Genomic DNA, 16,758 nt, shown 5'->3' on the forward strand with positions numbered 1-16,758 from the left:
TGTGTGTGTGCTTGGCCTGTCATTCTGATTCTGTCAGTAGAGACTGAGTCATATATTTAATATTAGAAATGTTGTCTTTTATCCAAAGCAGCTAAAAGTGAATAAAGATATAGTAGATTAAGGTGATGTAGCTAAGATTGATAAGTTGTAAAGAGAGGCGGCAGGAAAGAGCACAAGATTTTAAAAGAAAAAAAAACACAAATCATCCCCTCGCTCTACTTTGCTCCATCCCTAGGTTTCTCTGCCATTGAGAAGGGTCACTTTTCATGCAACTGTTTTTGATAGGAAAGATGGATTCCCTGAACCATGCAGGGAAGAGCTTCCCGGATGGATGAGAGATGAACTGGGAGCGCTCTAAAATATGTATTGGGTCATGCAGACACGGGCCGTCAACTTGAACAGATATTGTAATGGCACATTACACTCACTGATAGCTGGTGAATTATTTTGGCATCTCTTTAAACTCAAACTCATATAATAGTTCTTACATGTAGGTGTGAAGATGTGAAGAAGGGCTGTATGAATCCTGCAACCTTTTAAGGTGCAGGGAGGGAGGGAGACGGTCGACGTTGATGATTTAACAATGTTTCTGCTTGGAGTGGAATACCCTAACCATTACTACCTCTTTCTCCTGCAGCTCTTTAGGGTGGACCCTCGATACATCCTCTTCATCCACCTGGTTCTCAACGATATCATCCAGCTGTCGTTGTCTGGGCTTCTGATCGCTATCTGGTACATCTTCAACACCATCAACGTTTCTTTCTGCTGCCTCCTGCTGGTCATCGCCATCTGCACTACCCTCAACACCCCTCTCAACCTGGCCTGTATGGCAGTGGAGTGCTATGTAGCTGTGTGCTTCCCTATGCGTTACCTACAGATTTGCACTGTGAAGAGAACCTACATCCTGATAGGTTTGATTTGGGGGGCGAGTGCCATCTCCATCCTACCCGACATCTTCCTGCTCGTGATAGTGGAGCCTCCAAGCTTCTTTCATACCAGGGTTTTCTGTATGCGGGACACAGTCTTCAGGAGCAGCATCCAGAAGAGGAACACCTCCCACATCATCTGTCTAGTTGTGGTCTGGCTAACCTTGTTCTTCACCTATTTCAATGTTCTGTTCGCGGCCAAGGCGGCCAACGCAGATGTGAAGAAGGCGAGGAACACTCTGCTTCTGCATGGCTTCCAGCTCCTGCTCTGCATGATGATTTACATAAGGCCCCTATTTCAGGCGGCCCTGCTGTACCTTTTCCCCCAGCATATCTACGACAGTAGGTTCGCCTTATATGTCTTAATTCAGGTCATGCCACGCTTCCTAAGCCCCATTATTTATGGAGTAAGAGATAAGAAGTTCCGAAACTATCTCAGTAGATATTTGATGTGTGAAGTCAAGTCATCATAAAAACCAAACCAAACCGTCACAATCACAAAGCAGGATTCTAAATAATAAAAGAAACAAGCAAAATATTACCGTTGTAGTATTCCAGATGTTCCAGATACATTTTTTCTTGTATAGCGCATTTCTTACACCAAGCAGTTCAATGTGCTTTACAGAGAAAAAGACAACAGTATCATTTAAAGTGAAGAAGTACATGCAAGCAATATAATGAAAGACCTTCAATGTAATCACATATGCTATAAAAAATAAAGGGAGAAAAGATGTGCTGTATGAACATGTCGTGTATGTATATATATATATTTTTTACATAGTATATAGTTTGGTCCAATGCCATTTAGTGCTTTAAAAACAAGAAGTAGAGCTTTAAATTCAATTCTATAAATAACAGGAAGCCAGTGTAAGGACCTTAGGATAGGGGTGATGTGCTCACTCCTCTTAGTCCTAGTTAGCACCCTAGCTTTATAGTTATTAAAGAGGGATACAAAGAGGGCACACAACATCACCAAGGACACTACACACCCCCAGCACACACTGCACACAATGCTACCATCTGGCAGACGCTACAGGAGCGTGAAAGCCACAACAACCAGACCTAAAAACAGTTTTTATCCACAGACCATCAGCTGAATGACTCTCTCAAACACTGATGACATTGTATTTATTTTCAACTGTGAGCTTCATTTACACTATGTACTTATCTACTAATAATATTCAATATCCAATGTATATATTCAAACTTCTATATTTCAATGTCTTCCAGGGCCTTCTGCTGTATGCGAACATTGCACATGCTAAACAGCACCTTATATTTAACTGTTTTTGTTTAACTAAATTCTGCTTGTTGTACCGATTTTTTTAGTAGTTTAGTTATTTATCTACTTTATTTTAAGCATATTTTGTGTCAATAACTGAGTAATGTGTGTGTGATGTTTTTCATAATCATGCACTACAATTATATGTGGGTATGCAGTGAATGGTTGGTTGGGATTGTGGTGGGCCTTAGCTGTAACATTTTACAAAAAAGGGTACAATACTTAAACATTAATGACAAATATTTAAGGTTTAACCCTAACCCTATAGCTAACATACATTGCATTAATGTAATTAACGTTAATTATTTGACCCTTAAAAATAAGTTTACATTTATTGTAAACTTGCCGATTATTCAAAGAAACTCGTTTGGAATCTCATTTAAATTGTTGTTGAATTTGTTTCCCTATGGTCACAGGATTATCCTACAGATGGATGGTTCATCGAACGGTAACTTCACAGTGGTCTTATACCGGGATACGTGGTCTGGCGTTACCAAGAATGTCATGGCTGCGGCTCTTTGCATCTCCATCAACTACAATGACCTCATGGTGCACACCTTCCACAGGAACCATGTCAGTTTGTTCAGGTTCCTCTGGTTCCTGATTATTTCTGATCAACGAATTGAAATGTCTTTTCAAACTTCAATTTTTTGTTAAAATATTGTAACTCTTATCATAATAATATATTCTAATGATCAATTTTTTATAATATACATTTTCCACCACATTTTTTAGTGATTATTGGAAGTTGATTTAAATAATATATTATGGAATTGCTAAATGGAAAAAGGGAACATTTTAACACATTCTGAGATTGATGGAATGACTTTTATACGGGGGTTTTACTGTTTGCATAATAGTTATAAATACTATTAATATACTGTGACAGTGGTCGTAACAGTATTTATTAAAATGTATCATATATATATATATATATATATATATATTAGAGCTGTCAGTTAAACGCGTTATTAACGGCGTTAACGCAAACCAATTTTAACGGCGTTAAATTTTTTAACGCGCGATTAACGCAAATTATTATTATTTATTTTTTTTGGGCTCAGAACAAAGAAGCAGTAGCCTGACTGCTATGTTCAAGGCATATCTTTCTATGTTCATCGTTAAATTGCATTATAGGCTTTTTTTTTGTACCGTCCTGTTTTGATCAGTATATGCCAATGTTGTTATCAATAAAAAAACATTTGCACAAGGCAAGCTGATGCACTTCTCCATGTTGATAAGAGCATTAAAATGAGAAAAATTAATGGGACAAAGAATTCAAGGGATATTTAGCATAGAAAAAAAAAATTACCCCTTCCATGATCTGACCATGTGGCTTCTTGATTTTAATATTTGTGCATATGTCTCTTCTCCTTGCTGCCAGGGGCTGCACCTGAACTCTCTTTTACATCCTCTTCATGCACCTGGTGGTCAATGACATGCTCCTTCTCTCCCAAATGTCCCTGCTGCTGCTGACTGACCTCTTGTTCAACATCAATGTGGCAATCTGCATCTGCCTGCTCCTAATCATCGTCTGCACTAACACTAACACACCGTTGAACCTAGCGGTGATGGCGCTGCAGGGCTACATCGCCGTCTGCTTTCCTCTCCACCATACCCAGTGTGCTCGGTGAAGAAGACCTACCTGGTTATTGGCTTGAGGTGATGAGCTGGCTCGCCGCCCTACCAGATGTCTTTGTGGCGCTCGGGACGGAGCCCCTGGGTTTCTTCCTATCCAGGGTCTTCTGTGTTGGAGACAGAGTCTTCAGAAACCCCCTCCTCAAGGAGAAGAGGGACGCCTCCTACATCATCTTCCTGGTCCTTGTCTGGTTCATCCTCTTCTACACATATTTCAAAATCCTATTCGCTGCCAAGGGTGCTTCAGCAGATGCCAAAAAGACAAGGAACACAGTGGTACTCCACGGCTTTCAGCTGCTACGAGCATGCTCACGTACCTGTGGCCCTTGTTTGTGGAAGGTTTGTCCTCTCTCTTTCCGGAAGGGGCATTATCTATTCACTTCTCACTGTTCATCCTCATCCAGATCCTGCCTCTGCTCATCAGCCCAGCTCATCTACGGCCTCAGAGACAGGACCTTCCGGAAGCTCCTGCTTAAAGTTCTGCTACGGAGCTCTATGGAAGGGCCTTCGATGCTCAGAATGATCAAACGCTAGGACGATCAAATCAAAGGAATAGAGAGTTACCACCATTTAATCTGCACTGACTGATTAAATGCTTGAACGATCATTGAGATACCCACAATGCACAGTTTTTCCACAGCATTGTACTTTAAAACCTAAATGCAGTAGATTACTGTTAGAATTTCGCTGTAGTTGACATCGTAGTCTTACAGTGTGGAAATGTATCAAGCCAAGATTGCGGTTCACCACTTTTGATCCATTTAAGATTCATGTGTTCACTCGGAAATAAAAAAATATTGACATTCATCTTTTGACTATATGGAATTATTGCCTGCAATTAAGAGAGTATAAATGCTCACTTTGCACACAAGACAGTAGAGCATTGCATTAGTTTAGCCTTGAGCCTACAAAGTGAATCTGCATGACAGTAATATTGATAATTAACTGAGCTGTTACGAAGGGTTTGATAAGTGACCCAACAAGGATGGGGGAAACGTTTTTTTAGTTTCTTCAATAATTTATATAGCTTTAAACCAAAATCTATTCCCTACAGTTGCCGCAAATGTTGATTGGCGATACAGCAAACACATCTTTGTAATCAAACAAAGCCTTAAGTGCAGTTTTTTGATATCATCTTAGAGAAAATATACTGTCCAAATCATTTCATACATAGCAGAGACAAACATCAGCAACAACCATATTGAACCTCTGGCCACCATTTCAATCCTGCCCATATAGATATATGGTTATGATTGACCTGAACCAGGCTATTATGGCTAGAAACCTGTCTGATCGGGAGGCGGGCCAGACAACCTGTCAGAACAAATATTAAATTAGCTCTCAGATCCATCTGGTTCCCAGGCTATCACTTCAATGTTTCAGAGGAAAAAATACCAAACTGAATACTCATCGAAAACTAGGGAGCATCAACAAGTGCAAATTATGGATTTATCTTATTGCATTAATTATAACTTAAATGTGTATAAAAGTGATCGTTTACTACATAAAACTACGTAAAATTCCTCCAAGTATCATAAAAATAGTGTAATGGTGTTCTAAATATGAACCTAAAGTTAATTTACAAACTAGGAAAACAATCCTTAAAGGACAATTCCGGTATTTTGAACATTGAGCCCCCTTTCTGGTTTGTTTAGGATGAAATAGAGTGGGTGACACCGAAATTTTAACTATTAGTCCTTTCTCGGGTATTTGGCTCATTTTGAATCGCTCCTGCCTGCTTCACAATGGTTGTCTGTGTGCATACACAAACCTGTCAACCCAGCAACCCTAAACGTTCGTTTTCAAAAATGTGCAAGTAACCGAGTGGTTAGTGACATTCGTGAAGTTTAAAAAAAAATTATCGGCGCAATATATGATTTCTGTCGTGTTTTATTGCACATTTATCGCCAGTTGATTTCAGTTGGAAGACTCATTACTGCACGATGATATTACTCCGCCGAACCGGAAAGGTGGGCTGTTTACGTTGGTTTGAAGTCTTGTACCGTGAGCACTTCCGATTAGGGAAAATCACATAGAAAATCACTGAAAATGGATTATGAAAGGTGGCTTCTGGAGGACGCACTCGATTTTGACGGCGGAGCTACGTGAGATGGAGGCTAGGGCTACGGAGGCGCCTGAAGCTCCGGCTGAAGCGGTCCCCCCAGGATCACGGGCGGGTGGTGTGCTGTGGGAAGTGCAGGCAGATGCCGACGGAAGTCGAAAGTAGGTGCTGCACGGAGTGGGACCTTTTGCGGAAGTTTATATGCGGTTGTGAGGCATCTGAAAAAATAGTTCAATTTAGCAACTAACACGGATGGAAAACATATATTGCGCCGATATTTTTTTTTTAAACTTCACGAATGCCACTAACCACTCGGTTACTTGCACATTTTTGAAAACGAACGTTTAGGGTTGCTGGGTTGACAGGTTTGTGTATGCACACAGACAACCATTGTGAAGCAGGCAGGAGCGATTAAAAATGAGCCAAATACCCGAGAAAGGACTAATAGTTCAAATTTCGGTGTCACCCACTCTATTTCATCCTAAACAAACCAGAAAGGGGGCTCAATGTTCAAAATACCGGAATTGTCCTTTAAATATATGCAGAATAAAAGTGATCTTAAAGTGCAGTTCCGTGTGCGCCCAAGTATAGTGTCAAAGGTGTAAGAGTATTTATAATGCATGTATAGGGTACCTAAAGACTAGATCACAAAAATCATATTCTTTTGAAATGTTTTGAGCAATGAGTAATATTTAGGGTGAAGTAAGTAAAAAGTAAAATGTTCAGCTTTTTCTTTATTTCACTTAGGTTTCACACACACACACACACACACACACACACACACACACATACACACACACACACACACACACACACATACAGACGCACACACACACACACACACACACGCACACGCACACGCACACGCACACGCACACACACACACACACACACACACACACACACACACACACACACACACACACAAACACACACACACACACACACACACACACACACAGACACACACACACACACACACACACACACACACACACACACACACACACACACACACACGTACACGCACACACTCAAACACACACACACACACACACACACACACACACACACACACACACACACACACACACACACGTTTTACAAGCCCCTAGGACTTTAACAGGTTCTATATGAACGATGGTATTCTGCGAACAGTATTGGCAAGGGTCAGTATTGGCAAGACACCTAGCAGAGATGGACGAGTATGGTTTTGTATTTAAAAGATGCTTACTAAATTTACTAATCCGAACTGTATTAGTATTACCCTCATAGTATGTACTAGAAGTAATACTAGAATGTAGACTTAACTTTTTTTAAATAATTTATGAAAAAAAAGGTAAAAGGCAAGCAATTTAATGTGATATTAACATTAGAATAAATGTTACTACTGAATCTGTTCTTCCAGGTATAGGGTAAGAGACCTCAGAACACTGAATGAGTCGTTGGTCGGGAGAAATTCCTCAGCTCTCCTTTTTACAGAAACGTATTCTACAGTCGTCGCCAAGAACGTCGTTCTCGTGGCGCTCTGCATCTCCATCAACTACATCAACGGCACCCTGGTCCACACCTTCACCAAACATCAGGTACCTTGCTCACAATAGCCTGACACAGTGATTACAGAGAAGGGTCATAAAGGATAGGTAGACAACGTAGAGGTTGGACACGGAAAACAGCAGCAGGTCATTGAGGTGTGGGTAGGGGCTAGATAGTGAATATGGAGCAGGGCCATTTAGGAGCAGGTAAAGCTTAAAACGTCTTGCCTAAGGAGGCTAACAGGTAGGTTAAGGACAGCACAGCACAGTGTAGCATTGATATTGCTCCAGAAATCGTTTTTTAGATTTCAGATTGTATAGTTTTGGCTTTTGGAATTATATGCTATAAAGTGTGGAGGGGCGGTTGATGGAAAGACTGCTATTCGTGGTGGCCCTTTTCAGTTTCCTTAACACAGTATATTGACACATGCTTAACGTGACCTTTAGGTTGTGTTCATGCAATGTCTATGCTCTTGCTATGAAGGAATCTTGCAACATTTTGTGTGTGTGTGTGTGTGTGTGTGTGTGTGTGTGTGTGTGTGTGTGTGTGTGTGTGTGTGTGTGTGTGTGTGTGTGTGTGTGTGTGTGTGTGTGTGTGTGCTTGGCCTGTCATTCTGATTCTGTCAGTAGAGACTGAGTCATATATTTAATATTAGAAATGTTGTCTTTTATCCAAAGCAGCTAAAAGTGAATAAAGATATAGTAGATTAAGGTGATGTAGCTAAGATTGATAAGTTGTAAAGAGAGGCGGCAGGAAAGAGCACAAGATTTTAAAAGAAAAAAAAAACACAAATCATCCCCTCGCTCTACTTTGCTCCATCCCTAGGTTTCTCTGCCATTGAGAAGGGTCACTTTTCATGCAACTGTTTTTGATAGGAAAGATGGATTCCCTGAACCATGCAGGGAAGAGCTTCCCGGATGGATGAGAGATGAACTGGGAGCGCTCTAAAATATGTATTGGGTCATGCAGACACGGGCCGTCAACTTGAACAGATATTGTAATGGCACATTACACTCACTGATAGCTGGTGAATGATTTTGGCATCTCTTTAAACTCAAACTCATATAATAGTTCTTACATGTAGGTGTGAAGATGTGAAGAAGGGCTGTATGAATCCTGCAACCTTTTAAGGTGCAGGGAGGGAGGGAGACGGTCGACGTTGATGATTTAACAACGTTTCTGCTTGGAGTGGAATACCCTAACCATTACTACCTCTTTCTCCTGCAGCTCTTTAGGGTGGACCCTCGATACATCCTCTTCATCCACCTGGTTCTCAACGATATCATCCAGCTGTCGTTGTCTGGGCTTCTGATCGCTATCTGGTACATCTTCAACACCATCAACGTTTCTTTCTGCTGCCTCCTGCTGGTCATCGCCATCTGCACTACCCTCAACACCCCTCTCAACCTGGCCTGTATGGCAGTGGAGTGCTATGTAGCTGTGTGCTTCCCTATGCGTTACCTACAGATTTGCACTGTGAAGAGAACCTACATCCTGATAGGTTTGATTTGGGGGGCGAGTGCCATCTCCATCCTACCCGACATCTTCCTGCTCGTGATAGTGGAGCCTCCAAGCTTCTTTCATACCAGGGTTTTCTGTATGCGGGACACAGTCTTCAGGAGCAGCATCCAGAAGAGGAACACCTCCCACATCATCTGTCTAGTTGTGGTCTGGCTAACCTTGTTCTTCACCTATTTCAATGTTCTGTTCGCGGCCAAGGCGGCCAACGCAGATGTGAAGAAGGCGAGGAACACTCTGCTTCTGCATGGCTTCCAGCTCCTGCTCTGCATGATGATTTACATAAGGCCCCTATTTCAGGCGGCCCTGCTGTACCTTTTCCCCCAGCATATCTACGACAGTAGGTTCGCCTTATATGTCTTAATTCAGGTCATGCCACGCTTCCTAAGCCCCATTATTTATGGAGTAAGAGATAAGAAGTTCCGAAACTATCTCAGTAGATATTTGATGTGTGAAGTCAAGTCATCATAAAAACCAAACCAAACCGTCACAATCACAAAGCAGGATTCTAAATAATAAAAGAAACAAGCAAAATATTACCGTTGTAGTATTCCAGATGTTCCAGATACATTTTTTCTTGTATAGCGCATTTCTTACACCAAGCAGTTCAATGTGCTTTACAGAGAAAAAGACAACAGTATCATTTAAAGTGAAGAAGTACATGCAAGCAATATAATGAAAGACCTTCAATGTAATCACATATGCTATAAAAAATAAAGGGAGAAAAGATGTGCTGTATGAACATGTCGTGTATGTATATATATATATTTTTTACATAGTATATAGTTTGGTCCAATGCCATTTAGTGCTTTAAAAACAAGAAGTAGAGCTTTAAATTCAATTCTATAAATAACAGGAAGCCAGTGTAAGGACCTTAGGATAGGGGTGATGTGCTCACTCCTCTTAGTCCTAGTTAGCACCCTAGCTTTATAGTTATTAAAGAGGGATACAAAGAGGGCACACAACATCACCAAGGACACTACACACCCCCAGCACACACTGCACACAATGCTACCATCTGGCAGACGCTACAGGAGCGTGAAAGCCACAACAACCAGACCTAAAAACAGTTTTTATCCACAGACCATCAGCTGAATGACTCTCTCAAACACTGATGACATTGTATTTATTTTCAACTGTGAGCTTCATTTACACTATGTACTTATCTACTAATAATATTCAATATCCAATGTATATATTCAAACTTCTATATTTCAATGTCTTCCAGGGCCTTCTGCTGTATGCGAACATTGCACATGCTAAACAGCACCTTATATTTAACTGTTTTTGTTTAACTAAATTCTGCTTGTTGTACCGATTTTTTTAGTAGTTTAGTTATTTATCTACTTTATTTTAAGCATATTTTGTGTCAATAACTGAGTAATGTGTGTGTGATGTTTTTCATAATCATGCACTACAATTATATGTGGGTATGCAGTGAATGGTTGGTTGGGATTGTGGTGGGCCTTAGCTGTAACATTTTACAAAAAAGGGTACAATACTTAAACATTAATGACAAATATTTAAGGTTTAACCCTAACCCTATAGCTAACATACATTGCATTAATGTAATTAACGTTAATTATTTGACCCTTAAAAATAAGTTTACATTTATTGTAAACTTGCCGATTATTCAAAGAAACTCGTTTGGAATCTCATTTAAATTGTTGTTGAATTTGTTTCCCTATGGTCACAGGATTATCCTACAGATGGATGGTTCATCGAACGGTAACTTCACAGTGGTCTTATACCGGGATACGTGGTCTGGCGTTACCAAGAATGTCATGGCTGCGGCTCTTTGCATCTCCATCAACTACAATGACCTCATGGTGCACACCTTCCACAGGAACCATGTCAGTTTGTTCAGGTTCCTCTGGTTCCTGATTATTTCTGATCAACGAATTGAAATGTCTTTTCAAACTTCAATTTTTTGTTAAAATATTGTAACTCTTATCATAATAATATATTCTAATGATCAATTTTTTATAATATACATTTTCCACCACATTTTTTAGTGATTATTGGAAGTTGATTTAAATAATATATTATGGAATTGCTAAATGGAAAAAGGGAACATTTTAACACATTCTGAGATTGATGGAATGACTTTTATACGGGGGTTTTACTGTTTGCATAATAGTTATAAATACTATTAATATACTGTGACAGTGGTCGTAACAGTATTTATTAAAATGTATCATATATATATATATATATATATATATTAGAGCTGTCAGTTAAACGCGTTATTAACGGCGTTAACGCAAACCAATTTTAACGGCGTTAAATTTTTTAACGCGCGATTAACGCAAATTATTATTATTTATTTTTTTTGGGCTCAGAACAAAGAAGCAGTAGCCTGACTGCTATGTTCAAGGCATATCTTTCTATGTTCATCGTTAAATTGCATTATAGGCTTTTTTTTTGTACCGTCCTGTTTTGATCAGTATATGCCAATGTTGTTATCAATAAAAAAACATTTGCACAAGGCAAGCTGATGCACTTCTCCATGTTGATAAGAGCATTAAAATGAGAAAAATTAATGGGACAAAGAATTCAAGGGATATTTAGCATAGAAAAAAAAAATTACCCCTTCCATGATCTGACCATGTGGCTTCTTGATTTTAATATTTGTGCATATGTCTCTTCTCCTTGCTGCCAGGGGCTGCACCTGAACTCTCTTTTACATCCTCTTCATGCACCTGGTGGTCAATGACATGCTCCTTCTCTCCCAAATGTCCCTGCTGCTGCTGACTGACCTCTTGTTCAACATCAATGTGGCAATCTGCATCTGCCTGCTCCTAATCATCGTCTGCACTAACACTAACACACCGTTGAACCTAGCGGTGATGGCGCTGCAGGGCTACATCGCCGTCTGCTTTCCTCTCCACCATACCCAGTGTGCTCGGTGAAGAAGACCTACCTGGTTATTGGCTTGAGGTGATGAGCTGGCTCGCCGCCCTACCAGATGTCTTTGTGGCGCTCGGGACGGAGCCCCTGGGTTTCTTCCTATCCAGGGTCTTCTGTGTTGGGGACAGAGTCTTCAGAAACCCCCTCCTCAAGGAGAAGAGGGACGCCTCCTACATCATCTTCCTGGTCCTTGTCTGGTTCATCCTCTTCTACACATATTTCAAAATCCTATTCGCTGCCAAGGGTGCTTCAGCAGATGCCAAAAAGACAAGGAACACAGTGGTACTCCACGGCTTTCAGCTGCTACGAGCATGCTCACGTACCTGTGGCCCTTGTTTGTGGAAGGTTTGTCCTCTCTCTTTCCGGAAGGGGCATTATCTATTCACTTCTCACTGTTCATCCTCATCCAGATCCTGCCTCTGCTCATCAGCCCAGCTCATCTACGGCCTCAGAGACAGGACCTTCCGGAAGCTCCTGCTTAAAGTTCTGCTACGGAGCTCTATGGAAGGGCCTTCGATGCTCAGAATGATCAAACGCTAGGACGATCAAATCAAAGGAATAGAGAGTTACCACCATTTAATCTGCACTGACTGATTAAATGCTTGAACGATCATTGAGATACCCACAATGCAGTTTTTCCACAGCATTGTACTTTAAAACCTAAATGCAGTAGATTACTGTTAGAATTTCGCTGTAGTTGACATCGTAGTCTTACAGTGTGGAAATGTATCAAGCCAAGATTGCGGTTCACCACTTTTGATCCATTTAAGATTCATGTGTTCACTCGGAAATAAAAAAATATTGACATTCATCTTTTGACTATATGGAATTATTGCCTGCAATTAAGAGAGTATAAATGCTCACTTTGCACACAAGACAGTAGAGCATTGCATTAGTTTAGCCTTGAGCCTACAAAGTGAATCTGCATGACAGTAATATTGATAATTAACTGAGCTGTTACGAAGGGTTTGATAAGTGACCCAACAAGGATGGGGGAAACGTTTTTTTAGTTTCTTCAATAATTTATATAGCTTTAAACCAAAATCTATTCCCTACAGTTGCCGCAAATGTTGATTGGCGATACAGCAAACACATCTTTGTAATCAAACAAAGCCTTAAGTGCAGTTTTTTGATATCATCTTAGAGAAAATATACTGTCCAAATCATTTCATACATAGCAGAGACAAACATCAGCAACAACCATATTGAACCTCTGGCCACCATTTCAATCCTGCCCATATAGATATATGGTTATGATTGACCTGAACCAGGCTATTATGGCTAGAAACCTGTCTGATCGGGAGGCGGGCCAGACAACCTGTCAGAACAAATATTAAATTAGCTCTCAGATCCATCTGGTTCCCAGGCTATCACTTCAATGTTTCAGAGGAAAAAATACCAAACTGAATACTCATCGAAAACTAGGGAGCATCAACAAGTGCAAATTATGGATTTATCTTATTGCATTAATTATAACTTAAATGTGTATAAAAGTGATCGTTTACTACATAAAACTACGTAAAATTCCTCCAAGTATCATAAAAATAGTGTAATGGTGTTCTAAATATGAACCTAAAGTTAATTTACAAACTAGGAAAACAATCCTTAAAGGACAATTCCGGTATTTTGAACATTGAGCCCCCTTTCTGGTTTGTTTAGGATGAAATAGAGTGGGTGACACCGAAATTTTAACTATTAGTCCTTTCTCGGGTATTTGGCTCATTTTGAATCGCTCCTGCCTGCTTCACAATGGTTGTCTGTGTGCATACACAAACCTGTCAACCCAGCAACCCTAAACGTTCGTTTTCAAAAATGTGCAAGTAACCGAGTGGTTAGTGACATTCGTGAAGTTTAAAAAAAAATTATCGGCGCAATATATGATTTCTGTCGTGTTTTATTGCACATTTATCGCCAGTTGATTTCAGTTGGAAGACTCATTACTGCACGATGATATTACTCCGCCGAACCGGAAAGGTGGGCTGTTTACGTTGGTTTGAAGTCTTGTACCGTGAGCACTTCGGATTAGGGAAAATCACATAGAAAATCACTGAAAATGGATTATGAAAGGTGGCTTCTGGAGGACGCACTCGATTTTGACGGCGGAGCTACGTGAGATGGAGGCTAGGGCTACGGAGGCGCCTGAAGCTCCGGCTGAAGCGGTCCCCCCAGGATCACGGGCGGGTGGTGTGCTGTGGGAAGTGCAGGCAGATGCCGACGGAAGTCGAAAGTAGGTGCTGCACGGAGTGGGACCTTGTGCGGAAGTTTATATGCGGTTGTGAGGCATCTGAAAAAATAGTTCAATTTAGCAACTAACACGGATGGAAAACCGATATTTTTTTTTTAAACTTCACGAATGCCACTAACCACTCGGTTACTTGCACATTTTTGAAAACGAACGTTTAGGGTTGCTGGGTTGACAGGTTTGTGTATGCACACAGACAACCATTGTGAAGCAGGCAGGAGCGATTAAAAATGAGCCAAATACCCGAGAAAGGACTAATAGTTCAAATTTCGGTGTCACCCACTCTATTTCATCCTAAACAAACCAGAAAGGGGGCTCAATGTTCAAAATACCGGAATTGTCCTTTAAATATATGCAGAATAAAAGTGATCTTAAAGTGCAGTTCCGTGTGCGCCCAAGTATAGTGTCAAAGGTGTAAGAGTATTTATAATGCATGTATAGGGTACCTAAAGACTAGGTCACAAAAATCATATTCTTTTGAAATGTTTTGAGCAATGAGTAATATTTAGGGTGAAGTAAGTAAAAAGTAAAATGTTCAGCTTTTTCTTTATTTCACTTAGGTTTCACACACACACACACACACACACACACACACACACACACACACACACACACACACACACACACACATACAGACGCACACACACACACACACACACACACACACGCACACACACACACACACACACACACACACACACACACACACACACACACACACATACACACACACACACACACACACACACACGTACACGCACACACTCAAACACACACACACACACACACACACACACACACACACACACACACACACACACACACACACACACACACGTTTTACAAGCCCCTAGGACTTTAACAGGTTCTATATGAACGATGGTATTCTGCGAACAGTATTGGCAAGGGTCAGTATTGGCAAGACACCTAGCAGAGATGGACGAGTATGGTTTTGTATTTAAAAGATGCTTACTAAATTTACTAATCCGAACTGTATTAGTATTACCCTCATAGTATGTACTAGAAGTAATACTAGAATGTAGACTTAACTTTTTTTAAATAATTTATGAAAAAAAAGGTAAAAGGCAAGCAATTTAATGTGATATTAACATTCGAATAAATGTTACTACTGAATCTGTTCTTCCAGGTATAGGGTAAGAGACCTCAGAACACTGAATGAATCGTTGGTCGGGAGAAATTCCTCAGCTCTCCTTATTACAGAAACGTTTACTACAGTCGTCGCCAAGAACGTCGTTGTCGTGGCGCTCTGCATCTCCATCAACTACATCAACGGCACCCTGGTCCACACCTTCACCAAACATCAGGTACCTTGCTCACAATAGCCTGACACAGTGATTACAGTGAAGGGTCATAAAGGATAGGTAGACAACGTAGAGGTTGGACACGGAAAACAGCAGCAGGTCATTGAGGTGTGGGTAGGGGCTAGATAGTGAATATGGAGCAGGGCCATTTAGGAGCAGGTAAAGCTTAAAACGTCTTGCCTAAGGAGGCTAACAGGTAGGTTAAGGACAGCACAGCACAGTGTAGCATTGATATTGCTCCAGAAATCGTTTTTTAGAATACAGATTTTATAGTTTTGGCTTTTGGAATTATATGCTATAAAGTGTGGAGGGCGGTTGATGGAAAGATTGCTATTCGTGGTGGCCCTTTTCAGTTTCCTTAACACAGTATATTGACACATGCTTAACGTGACCTTTAGGTTGTGTTTATGCAATGTCTATGCTCTTGCTATGAAGGAATATTGCAACATTTTGTGTGTGTGTGTGTGTGTGTGTGTGTGTGTGTGTGTGTGTGTGTGTGTGTGTGTGTGTGTGTGTGTGTGTGTGTGTGTGTGTGTGTGTGTGTGCTTGGCCTGTCATTCTGATTCTGTTTGTCAGTAGACTGAGTCATATATTTAATATTAGAAATGTTGTCTTTTATCCAAAGCAGCTAAAAGTGAATAAAGATATGGTAGATTAAGGTGATGTAGCAAAGATTGATAAGTTGTAAAGAGAGGCGGCAGGAAAGAGCACAAGATTTTGAAAGAAAAAAAAACACAAATCATCCCCTCGCTCTACTTTGCTCCATCCCTAGGTTTCTCTGCCATTGAGAAGGGTCACTTTTCATGCAACTGTTTTTGATAGGAAAGATGGATTCCCTGAACCATGCAGGGAAGAGCTTCCCGGATGGATGAGAGATGAACTGGGAGCGCTCTAAAATATGTATTGGGTCATGCAGACACAGGCCGTCAACTTGAACAGATATTGTAATGGCACAGCACTCACTGATAGCTGGTGAATGATTTTGGCATTTCTTTAAACTCAAACTCATATAATAGTTCTTACATGTAGGTGTGAAGATGTGAAGAAGGGCTGTATGAATCCTGCAACCTTTTAAGGTGCAGGGAGGGAGGGAGATGGTCGACATTGATGATTTAACAATGTTTCTGCTTGGAGTGGAATACCCTAACCATTACTACCTCTTTCTCCTGCAGCTCTTTAGGGTGGACCCTCGATACATCCTCTTCATCCACCTGGTTCTCAACGATATGATCCAGCTGTCGATTTCTGGGCTTCTGGTCGTTATCTGGTACACCTTCTACACCATCAACGTTTCTTTCTGCTGCCTCCTGCTGGTCATCTCC

The 16,758-nt window shown here is 40.7% G+C and overlaps 3 protein-coding genes and 2 pseudogenes across 3 annotated transcripts in view; all 5 read left to right on the forward strand.

Annotated features, from left to right (window-relative positions):
* The first annotated feature begins 583 nt into the window (after window positions 1-583).
* On the forward strand, window positions 584-1,723 carry LOC132470981 (odorant receptor 131-2-like). The gene has a single exon (XM_060069943.1). The coding sequence runs from the start codon at window positions 584-586 to the stop codon at window positions 1,397-1,399; it is 816 nt and encodes a 271-aa protein (XP_059925926.1). The 3' UTR covers window positions 1,400-1,723.
* A 989-nt stretch (window positions 1,724-2,712) lies between these two features.
* LOC132470982 (odorant receptor 131-2-like) lies at window positions 2,713-4,653 on the forward strand (annotated as a pseudogene).
* Window positions 4,654-7,048: 2,395 nt separating this feature from the next.
* LOC132470983 (odorant receptor 131-2-like) lies at window positions 7,049-9,879 on the forward strand. The gene is made up of 3 exons (XM_060069944.1): window positions 7,049-7,077; window positions 7,317-7,494; window positions 8,672-9,879. Exons 1-3 carry the CDS (start codon window positions 7,049-7,051, stop codon window positions 9,431-9,433), a joined length of 969 nt encoding a protein of 322 aa, XP_059925927.1. The 3' UTR covers window positions 9,434-9,879.
* Window positions 9,880-10,746: 867 nt separating this feature from the next.
* On the forward strand, window positions 10,747-12,492 carry LOC132470984 (odorant receptor 131-2-like; annotated as a pseudogene).
* A 2,558-nt stretch (window positions 12,493-15,050) lies between these two features.
* Window positions 15,051-16,758, forward strand: part of LOC132470985 (odorant receptor 131-2-like) — a 2,380-nt gene continuing 672 nt past the window's right edge. The window contains exons 1-3 of the mRNA XM_060069946.1: window positions 15,051-15,063; window positions 15,351-15,439; window positions 16,609-16,758. The exon at window positions 16,609-16,758 is cut by the window's right edge and continues 672 nt beyond it. Of these exons, the coding sequence (XP_059925929.1) occupies window positions 15,051-15,063; window positions 15,351-15,439; window positions 16,609-16,758 (252 nt within the window). The remainder of the gene's footprint in view (window positions 15,064-15,350; window positions 15,440-16,608) is intronic.

Source organism: Gadus macrocephalus, chromosome 13 (assembly GCF_031168955.1).
Source record: "Gadus macrocephalus chromosome 13, ASM3116895v1".
Lineage (NCBI taxonomy): Eukaryota > Metazoa > Chordata > Actinopteri > Gadiformes > Gadidae > Gadus > Gadus macrocephalus.